General features: G+C 45.3%; 1 protein-coding gene across 1 annotated transcript in view; it reads left to right on the forward strand.

Annotated features, from left to right (window-relative positions):
* Positions 1-45: 45 nt before the first annotated feature.
* The window catches only part of DMGDH (dimethylglycine dehydrogenase), a gene marked incomplete at both ends in the record, with an annotated part of 70,716 nt that continues 58,049 nt past the window's right edge, over positions 46-12,712 (forward strand). The window contains 3 exons of the mRNA XM_080925606.1: positions 46-131; positions 3,315-3,483; positions 12,581-12,679. Coding sequence (XP_080781732.1) covers positions 46-131; positions 3,315-3,483; positions 12,581-12,679 — 354 coding nt within the window. The remainder of the gene's footprint in view (positions 132-3,314; positions 3,484-12,580; positions 12,680-12,712) is intronic.

Here is a 12,712-nt window from a genome sequence, read left to right on the forward strand (position 1 = left end):
CCCGCCTAAGGCCCGGATCTGTTTGTGCTCGGCTGCCACCTCTCCATGCTCCGCCCGGGCGCGCTGCGACTGCGGGGCCTCGCGCTGCGGGGCTCCCCGGGGCGCCCCAGCTCTGCCGGCCTCCGGGGAGGGTGAGTGTCCGCCGCCTGCGGGCTAGGAAGAGGGGCCAGGCGGGCTTTCTGGCTCCCGGGAATGGGCTGGGGTTCTCAGGGAATTACCTGCTGACTGCCTGGTAAAACTGTTCCTCTGGCCCCAGCCCCCTGGCGAGTCATCTGTGGGCAGTGTGTATAGGTCTGCGAGAGTCTAGTGTGCAAGCAGCTGAGCGCTTGTCTCTGATGCACTTGAATGCTTGTCTCTGATGCACTTGTGCCTTGATGGTGGTTATCACCGTTTTGTTCTTAATGGCTAATATGTCCTCGAGATTATTTTATGTCAGGGCATATCGATTTGCCGTACTCTTTTTAATGGCTGCATAGTGTTTCATGGTATCGATAGTCTATAATGTACTGCAGCAGCCTACTCATTAACAGTTAGACTGTTTCTGGTTGGTTGTTACTGCAGAGAACGTGAATCTGACATTTTTAATGCATATGTGTTTGGGCAGATATGGGAGTCTGTGTTTGTTTTGTTATATAATTTTTTTAAAAGAAATAAAATTGTTAGGGAAGGGATTAGGTTATTTGAAAGAGTAAAAGACAGCAACAATTTCCCCCAAAGACAGCAAGGTTCGTGTGAGATTCGAATGTTCCTGTGGTGGGTGATTGTTTTTCATGTCTTCCTGGGTTCCTAGAGTAGGATCGTCAAACTGCATTCGTGTGAGATGGCATTTTCCCGTAGCGTCTGTCTCTACGCACCTTTGAAATTCCTGTCCTGACGTCATTCCTGGCGTCATCCGTGGTAGCAAGGTGAGGTTTCAGTTCATAGAGTCACTCAACAAACACGATAGTGAGCTGACTCGGTCGGTATTTTACATTCTATGGTCCGCAAGAACAGTTATTGGATTGCATCCTCCCATCCTTCCACGGGCAGATTTTTGACATGGTGCCTGTAGCAAGCGGGCTTATTCCAGATGGCTACTACAAGGCCCACAGAACTGCAGTTCTGGCTCCATATTTGCCCAAACATCTATGCCTCCTGAGCACAGTTCCCTCATCAACAAAGATAGGATGCTAATTCTGCTTGGCCAGTATCATAGGAGCAAACCCAAGGGAGGGAGTGTGTGCACAAGAGAGATTTGTAATCTATGAAGCATCACAATTGGGACACTGCACCTGATACAGAAGGAAATAGAAAGGTGGATCTTGGGTTAATTTGTTTAAAACTGACTAGACAAATACAACATAATATTAAAATCTTTATTCGCTATTATGTGTGTGTGCTTATATGCAGATGACATTTGCATATATTCTGAAATATTGAGAGTAATCACAGATGACATTTCCAAGAACTGTAAGACAAGCTGGCCGTGGTGGCAAAAACCAGTACTCTGGAGACCCCGGGGGAGGGACCCCCAGGCCAACGTAGGCTATATAAGATATACAGTGAGACCCTATCTCAAAAAGCAAAACAAAACTGAGATCATTCTAAGTTCTTTCTACAAGTTGTACAACTTTTCCTTCGGTGTGTCTAAATACACTGTCACACCCCATGTTGGTTAAGCCTGTGCAGAAGATGTGAGTTTCTTGTCTGACAAATTATGAAGGCAGATTAGACTTTAGACATCAAGACACTCAACAATTTCATCTTTGTCAGATAAACATACTATCTTCTCCCAAATAAGGACTAATAAGACAGGCACAGTGTGTTAATTCTAGGGAAGATTCCATCTTAAAATGTACCCTTAAACATGCAATGGTGGTACATACCTTTAATAACTCTCAGCACTTGGGAAGCACAGGCAGGTGGGTCTCCAGCCTGGTCTACAGAGCAAGTTCCAGGAGAGCCAGAGCTACCCAGAGAAAACTCTGCTTTGAAAAAAACCAACCAACCAACCAACCAACCAATCAACCAACCACACACAAAAAATACCTTATTCTTGAAATGATAGCTTTTCAATTTAGTGTCGCCGACCATATCACAGGCTATTTGATGGAGAATCTCCCCAGAATTCTTATTCATTTATACGGTGACTTTCTATGTTAGACACCAATGGGATGAAGAGCTTGGTGACTGGGGTGGGGGGAGGGGGAAGGGCAACCTAAGGACCAGGCAATTAATCACATTCTTGGGTCATGTTCCACAGCATTTACTGGGAGCCCTTAGTGTTAAGGGGAGCCAGATATAGGAGGCCCTCTGCATGCAGCCTCAGTGGCCTTTCAGAGCCCAGCCCTCCCTGAGCTGACTGCCCCTGCAGCCTGAGAGCCTCTATGTCCCCCGGTTGCCAGCTTCATTCTTCGTCATGGGCTCCCATCATGCCTTCCTGTTGACGAATGCTCCTAAGACGGCTTCATTGCGGCGGCATTCAGTTTCACTTCCTGTTTCCGGGGTTGCCGGAAGCTTCAGTGCTCTAAGACCCGGTGCGCCTAGCCCCCTGCACAGCAGGGACAGAGGAAGCACTTGACAAATAGAAAAGGAAGTGTGGCGACGTCAAGCGAGAGCAGTGCTAATGCTGGGACGCCATTCTTTAGGGACCCGTGTAGGGCAGACATGAGATGTTCTGGTGTAGTCACTGGACGTACATCCTGGATGTGGGCAGTGGGAGGGAGCGGACTTCAGTGATGAAGATGATATTGTCCCTGCCTTCTAAAAGTTCACAACGCAGCAGGAAAGGCCATTCCGCAGACTGATGACTGAAGAAACCAAGACTTGAGAAGCACTGGAGAGAAGGTGATTTTTCACAGACGAAAATCAAATAGTTTATTATCATCATCATTATTATTATTGTTATTATTATTATTATGAATAGAGTCTCTTACTGATTAGGCCAGGAAGGCTGGCCAGCAAGACCTAGGATCTCCTTGTCTCCACTACACCAGCGCTAAGATTACCAGTGGGAGCTATTTGCTCAACTTTGTTTGCGTGAATTCTTAAGAGTCAAACTCGCACCCTCTTTACCAGCTGATCTGCAGCCCCAAAATGTGTTTTTAAATGAGGGGGGAAAAAAGTCTAAATCGAGAAGGAAGCTGCTGCCCTCACTGCACAGTCCCTTAGCTGCTATCAGTGCAGCTCGTCCAGTTACAGGTCAGACGCCCCAAGTTTCTAAGCGGAAGTTGTAGCCTGTGAGTGTCACAGAGACTGGCAGAGGAGAGAATCTGACCCAAGCTGGACCTGGTATCTCTGAGTGAGTCACCACTGTTAAAAATGCTGTCTTCCAGACAGGAAAGCGCACCCTCTCCCCCAGAATGGAAGGACAGAGCAGAGGCCGTGATCATTGGAGGCGGCTGTGTGGGCGTGAGTCTGGCTTATCATCTGGCCAAGGCAGGGATGAGAGACGTGGTTCTGCTGGAGAAGTCGGAGCTCACGGCTGGCTCTACCTGGCACGCAGTAAGGAGAAAAACCCCAAAAGTGGGCACCAGTCCTTCCCACTCAGAACTCCCCATAGAGAGCTCTTCAGGATACTGGGATCCCCACTCACCAGAAAGGGTCCTGTTTCTGACTGGCAAGCTTCCAGGAAGTGGGAAATGGTTATCAGGATGTCCTTTGTGTTAAACTTGTGTATTCTGGGTTTTGATCCTGGCTTTTTACCATTTTTCTTCTCCTGTAACTTCCAGAAAGTTTCTTTGATTTCCATTTTCTGAGCTGGTTTTGCTTTGTATTTTTGTAATGGAGTCCCACCTGGTAGTCAGTATGTCATTGCTGTCGTGAAGCAGCGTGCTGGAGAACGGCTTAGATAAAGGATGGGCAATTGTCCCATAATGCTAGGCGGTTACTCCTGACTCAATGAGGAACGTGGAAGGAAGATTTGAGGATTGCCGACACGACACAACACACACGCATGCGCACATGCATGCATGCACGCCCACAGGGGTACACATACAGGGACGTACACGTTCACATGCACACGCTGGAGATCCAGACATCATTGGCTATCTCTTTCTGTAATCAGCTTTCCTGTGGTTAGGAGAGGAAAAGGAACTGTCTCCCGGGGCCTCTTGGTGCTCAGCATGGACCAGGTGTGTGGATAGAAATGGTAGTCAAGGAGGAATGCCCGAAAACAGTGCCGCCCAGACTCAGGCTCGGTTGGCTGCGGTCTCACAGGTCCACAATCAGTCCATGCGTGCTCCCGGAGCTACAGAGTCTAGTCCGGCTCCTCTCCATCCTACTCCTAACTTCTTATCCTTAGTATGGGAGGGAAGATGGATACCTCCCATCACCTGTGTATACCAGTCTTCCCAGCATAGGTGTCTCCTTTCACTGGTCCCTCCCCCTTTCTCCTACCTGCAGAAGCCCCAGTACCCTAAGCCCAGCCTCAGTTCCCCAAACTAGATTTTCTATGTAGTCTTCATGTTGCCTTTCTGAAAGCAAGCCTACTTTCTCCACCTTTTCCTTCGGGTGTGCCTTAAGGTTACTGTTGCTGTGATGAAACACCATCAGGTAAAGCAACTTGGGAAAGAAAGGGTTTATTCCACTCACAGTTCCATAGAATGGTGGAAAAAGCAGGCAGGACAGGAACTCATGCAGGACAGGAATCTGGAAACAGAAGCTGATGCAGAGGCCATGGAGGAGTGCTGCTTACTGGCTTGCTGCTCGTGGCTTGCTCAGCCTGTTTTGTTTTGTTTTCATAGAACCCAGGACTATGGTCACTGCCCTCCCATGTCAATCACTAAATGAGAAAGCGCCTTTCAGGCTTGCCCTATCTTATGGAGGCATTTTCTTAACCAAGGTTTTTTCCTCTCAGATGTTCTGTCGAATTGACAGGAACTAGTCCACACAGTGCGTATTTTGTTATCACCCCCCGACCAAAGGGTCTATATTATGTTAGGGCTTCATGATCACTGTCTTAGCCAATGCTATTGCTATGAAGAGACAGCGTGACCATGGCGACCCTTTCCTACAAAGGAAAGCATTTATTTGGAGCTGACTTACAGTTTCAGAAGTTTAGTCCATTATCATCATGGTGGAAAGCATGGGGTCATGCAGGCAGACATGGTGCTGGAGAAGGAACTGAGAATTCTACATCCAGATCCACAAGCACCAGGAAGAAAAAGTGACTCTGGGCTTATCTTGGGCTTCTGAAACCCCAAAGTCTGCCCCTAGTGACGTACTTCCTCCAACGAGGCTACATCTCCCAAAAGTGCCACTGCTTACAAGCCTATGGGGACCATTTTCATTAAAAAAAAAACCCAACCAACCAACCAAACAAACAAAAAAAAAGTTTCTCAAAAGTAAGGACACAAGGAAACAATGCAGTCTTTTCCTCCTGGAGTTGGTCTTAGGCACAGACAGAAAATACTCATGAGCCTTGAAGAAAACTCTGTAAGGAGCACAGAATGCAGCAAAAGCAGTTGGGAGACAACTCTTAAGAGGGGACACTGAATAGAGTGGGAAGAGGGGCAAGGAGTATAAGGGCTTTGGGGCTAAACAGGGAAGAACATTTAGGCAGGGACTAATCAAAGCAAATGGAAGTAGGTCCCCAGGGGTGCTTATATTGCCTTATACCTCCTGACTGCTAAGTCTCAGCAGGCAGCTACACATTAAAATGTTTTAGAGTAGATTAAGAATTCCCAGAGATTTCAGTAAATGTGCCTCATACATACATACATACATACATACATACATACATACATGTGTCTGTGTGTGTGTGTGTGTATTAACCTGAACTCTTTTAAGGAAAGCAGGCAGAGATTTTAAAACGATAGTCTCTTATGCACAATTAACTTTGTAAAAAATTTTTTTTTCTGTGCAAAGATAAATCAGAATAGTGGGGAAGTACCTCTACCCTGTAGACAAGGCTTTTAGCCAGAGCCTTGGGGACCACTGTGGAGTCAGACAACAGCAGCTGAGTGGTTTGTGCCCCTTGGAATAAAGGACAGGACAGGAACTGTCCTCGGAACTCATTCTGAAAGCTTTTACAAGTCCACGAACCTCCTCTATCAGGAATGACATCAAAAAGTTCCCCAAACCAAGGATTTTCAGCCCAGAGATAGTTAGGGACAGATTGAGTGTGCAAAGGTGGAACACCAGCTGAATGTGACTGTGAGAACAAAGGCAGCATCCCTGCAGGTCCTGGGCTGGGACATGTTTTCTGTGATATGATGTTCACAGGCACAGGCAAGGAGAGCTGGAAGAGGACATAGCCTGAGACTGGATGTTCCGTGTGGAACCGAGGTCCGGCTCCCTTCCACAAAGCTCCTTTGTCAGTACCTGACAGACAAATGGTTCTGGAGGACAGGGTCCTCCTCTTCCCTGGGAATGATGTCACAGCAGTCGTTCAAGATACAAGGATGGAAGATCCAAGATGCTCCATTTGGAGTATTGGAAGATAATCTAGAGATAATCTAGAACTCTGCACTTATTTACATACCTGAGAAAGAATTAAACTTTACTAACACAAGTAGCATCGGATATGATTGATATGTTGTGTCATATGCCAAGGTTCTTGGGGGCAGGCCAGCTAGCACTGCACAGTGGGCTAATCTTAGTTCTTTGATTGCTACATGAAGCCTTCATGGCAGAGAGTGCAGCTTAATGATAGATTGTGTATGTGGAAGATATGCTTGTGGAAGACTCCAGGTATGGTCCCTCAGGAGAGAAAAAATAGGTGTGGCCTGCACCTTCCAAGGAAAGGAGACACATTAACAAGGCAGGGCAACTGGCTTGCAAAGCAGTCCTATTGGGAAGAGAGCTTGCTAAAAGGGGTGTTTAGAAATGTGGATAGGGGATGGAGAGATGGCTCAGCAGTTAACAGCATTGGCTGTTCTTCCGGAGAACTACAGTTCAATTCCCAGCACCTACAGAGCAGCTTACAGCTCTCTCTAACTCCAGTTCTGACAACCTCACGTAGACATACAGGTGGGTAAACCACATACATAAACCATACACATATTTATGTACATAAAGTAAAAGTAAAATACTAATTTAAAAATACATCACAGAAATGCGGATATTATTGTTAGGTTTTCTAGACTAAATAATATCTCCTTGTGTGTGGGTGGGGGGGATGTCTCTCCTATGTAACAGATACCAGTTTTAGCCTATTAATTTTTTTCCTGATACGGAATTCCAGTAGGATTTGCTCCCGTTTATCTAAAATACAAAGGGCATGATACTTTCTAAGTTGTAGCAAGAACGGAGAGTCAGGGGTCAGCAGAAACCTTTGCATATAAGTGGGTGCAGTGGCAAGTACTTGGAATGGAGGAGGGAGTTTAAAACACAGAGAACACCCCAAGAGAACACTGCTTCTACGTGGCTCTATGCAGAACTGACTGGTGTCTTCTGCTGTCTTAGCTTTTGAAGACAGTGCCAAGTGCAGGAGACAACCAGACAGGCTTTAGAACCATCTCGGAGACAACCCTCTGGGCACATCTGTGAGGGAGTTGCTACATTGTGTTAATGAGTTGCTACATTGTGTTAATGCCATGCTCTGGGCTCCCTCTGAATAAAAAGGGAAAGAAAAGCTAAGACCCAACACTCCTCTCTCTGCTTCCCCAGGGCAGATACAACCTAGTAACTACTTTCACATCTTGCTCAGGTACCTTCCCCATCTTGACAGACTCAAGCAGGAAGGTAAAACAAACCCTTCCTCCTTGCCAGGAGTTTGTTCACAACAAGGAGAAAAGAAACCAATACACAGGGGAATTGAAAGTTCAATGCCAGCAGACTGTTGGTGGTGCTCACCTTTAATCCCAGTACCAGGGCTGCAGAAGCAGACAGATAGATCTCTGTACTCCAGGCCAGCCTGGTCTGCCAGCCTGGGCCATACACGGAGACTGCTTAAAATGAAATTCAAACAAAAGAACAAACAAAGAAGTATATACATACATATACAAATAAACAAACAGATAAATGAATAAGCAGTCCTGGACATAAAACAAGCCTAGAATGAGGCTGTACTTTTCCAGGTTAATCCAGTGTACACACAACTTAATAATGAAATACGTTAATCAGAACACTAGCAAAATTGGGATTCATGAGCTCAATATTCCAAAGCTCTCTGGCACAATACGTAAGACAAAGATTACTTGAAATATTTCCCTCATTCCAAGCTCATTTAGTATGCGCTACAATTTCTATTAATGTAGTAACCTATATTTACATGCTACGTGTAAATAAAGGGATAAGAATAGTTTAGTGGTTATGTGCAAACATCAGAGTATGTATGAATAAAAGATTTGGAGCCACTGGGATAAAGGATGGCTTAGGTTAGTAGTTAAGATTTCTGAGGTACTAGAGGCCCCTGATTACTAGTCAGGTGAATTATTAGACTCAGGGACCACACCACAACTCAGCATCCAATACTCTCCTCATGACTTAGCCCACTTGGATGCTTCTCTAACCCCTGCAGACCCCTCCCACACATGTTAATTGTCAGTACATGGTGGGGAAGAACTTTCTTTTCTTGTTATTTTAAATTTATGTCCATAAACATTTGCAAATACTGAACTTACTTGTAGATATGAATTCGACTGTGTGTGCATGCACATGTATCTCTGTGTGTGTCCGTCTGTCTATTATTTGTTTGAGATATGGTCTCATATAGCTCAGACTGGTCTTAAACTCCCTAAAAATGACTTTGAACTCCTGATCTTCCATCTTCTACTTCCTAGTACTGGAATTACATCCTGAGCCACACACCACACTTGGAAAGGCTATACTTCTGCGATGGCTTGAATAGGTTTGGTCCCCAAAGACTCATGTGCTTGAATGCTTGGGCCACAGGGAGTGGCACTATTAGGAGGTGTGGCCTTGTTGGAGGAAGTGTGTCACTATGGGGATGGGTTTTGAGGTCGCTCCACCCAGTGCAGAATTCCAGCCTCCTCCCGACTGCCTGCAAAAGGCAATCTCTTTCTGGCTGCCTTCCAATCAAGTTGTAGAACTCTGTTTCTTCTCCAACATTGTATCTGCCTGGACGCTGTCTTGCTCCCTGCTATGATGATAATGGACTGAAACTCTAAACTGTAAGCCAACCCCAAATAAATGTTTTCTTTTATAAGAGTTGCTGTGGTCATGGTATCTCTTCACAGCAATGGAAACCCTAAGACTATCTTCTATACCAAATGATAGTTTCTTTTTTTCAAGTCAAAGCAGGGTCTCTTGCTATGAAGACTTCTTTGGCCTTCCCAGCCTCGTGAGCCCTAACTGATAATGAACCATCTCTTTAGCATTTTTTTTTTAAACTTCCTACATCCCTAGCTCTGTGGCCTAGCATTTACCCATGCACCTGAAGGATAAGACCAGTGTTTTCTCTTGTCTCAAACTTTTCATTTACCACATCCATGTTGAAGTCACAGTAGAGAAAGACACTGTGTGCTCTACGTATCCAAAAGTAGACAGGTGCTTAATTAACAATAAGCAGTATGCAAAAAGATTCAAATAATTTGAATGCAGTAGAGGCACAGTATAGATAGCTCTAAATTTTAAACATGAATTCAAAAACAAAAGCCCACATGAGAAACTAGCTATTACGGCTAAAATAAAAAACAAAACAAAACAAACAAACAAACAAAAAAACCCAAAAAATCATTCACACTGGTCCTGACTGTCATGGCAATGTGGAATAGTGAGAAGCATGGCTGGTTCCTATGTGGGTATTCTCTCTCAGTAAGAGGATCAACCATTTTCTTGACCATGTATTACCAAAAGAACGTGTTCCCTAAACAAAGTACCCTGAGCTAAATGCCTTTGATGAATCCATGTAGTTCTTTCAGATAGGAATTCATTAGCCCCTCAGGCAGGGGAACAGAGGGCACAGAATAGATTGATGTAGGTAATGAAACTTGGAAACTTTCTGGAGGCCTGGTATGGTGGTTTGAATAGAAATGGCCCTCATAGGCTCAGACATTGAATGCTTGGTCATTAGAGAGAGGCACTACTTGAGAGGGAGTAGGAGGTGTGGCCTTGTTGAAGGAGGTGTGGCCTTGTTGAAGGAGGTGTGGCCTTGTTGAAGGAGGTGTGGCCTTGTTGGAGGAGGTGTGACCTTGTTGAAGGAGGTGTGGCCTTGTTGGAGGTAGTATATCACTGGGGGTGGGATTTGAGGTTTTAGAAGCTCAAGCCCAGCTCAGTGTCTCTCTTCTCCTGCTGCTTGTGGATACAGATGTAGAACTCTGAGCCACCATGTCTGCCTGCATGCCAGCAGGCTCCCCACCATATGTCCAAGGATTACACTTCTGTAGCTGCAAGCAAGCTCTAGTAAGATGCTGGTCAGTATTCACGAGCATTCATTTCCTCAATGGATGGGCAGATGATGATGTATTGAAGACAGGAGTAGGGTCAGTGGCAGATACTCAAAGGCTAAAGATGCTCTCTGATTGAATGAGCAAATTTCACTCACTCACACACACACACACACACACACACAGTATCAAAAACATGAAAGGAAAAGAAGCAGTTACCATAATTCAAATGCCCTGGCAGGCAGTTCCTGTTGGTGGAAGCATTTTTTTCTCTACTGTCGCAGGAGCTGTGCTACGTGATGGCTTAGGGGGTGGGGTGGAATTTTTGTCAGCAGCACTGCTTATGTGGGTGTTAGATGCTTGGACAAGTCTAGATGAAAGCCTCAGGCTTCTGGTCTGTAGATGGTGGTTGACTAACGTTAATGGGAATAGTTTTGAGTTTCAAGGAGTCAAATTCCCACAGGAGAAAGTTATAAATATTCCTAAATGGATTTGAGTTTGAACAGATTGTGTTCTGATGAGCTCCCCAAGATAAATTACCTGAAAAATGAGACCCCAGATACCTAATTAAGAAGACTCTTGCTTTGTGTAATTGCCTAGAATGCTTGGTCTGGATGCTACATTGCATCTGTCAGAGTTGATGGAAGGAGCTGCAACATTTCTAATATTTAGCAATCTTTTCCAAAGAATAACTAATCAGTGTTTATTCAGCAAATATGTGTATGTGTGCCTATATGCTTTCAGAACAGGTTAAGCTTGAATAAGCATATTAACTGTTTACCAGGCTCTAGTTGTGAGACATTGCAGTTTGGGAAAGGGACAAAGAGTTTGTTCATTCAAGAGAAAGCTGGGGATCAGGTAAAGGACCCCCCCATCCCACCCCACCCACCGGCTGGTCCACAGTACTTCTGCTTTGGGAAGCATACCCGCAGGTTCCTAACTCAAGTCCTCATCCCTTGCTTCACTCCCAACATTTCCTAATACAAACTAGGCATCATTAATCTACAACTCCATCATTTCAAGTGTTAGGAAAAAGATAGAGTGGGGGGGTATGCTCCATGGAGGTGCTCCATGGAGGTGTGGTGAGGCATTGGGGCAAGGGGGATGCCTCTGTTGAGCCCATGTAGAGAATCCCTTCCCCCTGAGGGACCAGCCACAGGACAGTATAGTACATAATTAGAGTTTATTCAGGGTATGGGGAGGGGAGTTAAGAGGGTGGTAGGGGCAGAGAGAGAGAAGAAAGAAGAGGGATAGAGAAGTAGAGGCCGTGAGCACATGGAGAGGGAGTGGGGAGTGGGAATGTGGAGAGGAGGGACAAAGGGGGTAAGAGAGAAGGAAGAGATCAAGAGAGAGAGGGGGGCAAGCAGTCCCTTTCATGGTGCCACTGTGGGGTGGAGCATACCTGGCTGTTGCCAGGTAACTGTGGGGTGGAGCATACCTGGCTGTTGCCAGGTAACTGTGGGGTAGGGTATACCTGGCTGTTGCCAGGTAACTGTGAGGTGAGGTTTACAGAATCCCAACACCAACTTTACTCTTGAAACTTTTTGAGCATGGGAGAGACAGGAGTAGAAACTTCCATACCTGGCCTCTGATGGCCCAAAATACACAAATCCTGCTTCATGCTCAAAGTTATTTGGAATACTGTGTAATATAATGCATACACAAGATATCTAGGAAACAAATGGAGTTTTTTGTATACACCAGGGTTCTCATAATGAGGTCTTATTATATATATACAAATATCCAAAACTTAAAATTCAAAATCTATATTTTATTAATTAATTTATTTGTATATGTGTGTTCATGCACTTGCTCACAAACACGTGCCATAAATATGAGAGGCCATTGTGCAGGAGTCACTTCTCTCTTACTGTGCAGTGGGCTCCAGGAATCCTGGGACAGAACTCATCAGGTCTGATGCCGGGCTATCTTTTCCCACTGTGCCATCTTGTTGATTTCCAAATTCAAAAGCTCACCACTTCTGGTCCCACACATTTCCAATAAGACATAGACAACAACAGCATGCATTCTAAACCTTCAATCCAACTCAGTCCCTTTGCCCTTTTTCTAGTGACCTTTAGGCTTTCCCTGGACATGTCTGTAGGTTGGCTCTCAGTCGGCTCCTATGGGTGAGGCTGTTTTGCACACTGTGTGATGAGCTATCTGCTCTGGGGTCTCAAATGGCCACCAGTGTGTCCTTTCCTGCATCACTTGATACTTCTTCATGACAATGCTGCTTAGGAGAGACGTTACCAACCACGTGCAGATGTCACCTTACTTCCGTGTTTTCTTCCCTCCCCACTTTTAAGGCAGGTTTAACAACTTACTTTCACCCCGGGATAAACTTGAAGAAAATCCATTATGACAGCATCAAACTTTACGAGAAGCTGGAAGAAGAAACTGGACAGGTAAATGCACAAGGTGAAGGTGTCTGTGAGATC

Source organism: Micromys minutus (assembly GCF_963924665.1).
Source record: "Micromys minutus genome assembly, chromosome: 11".
Lineage (NCBI taxonomy): Eukaryota > Metazoa > Chordata > Mammalia > Rodentia > Muridae > Micromys > Micromys minutus.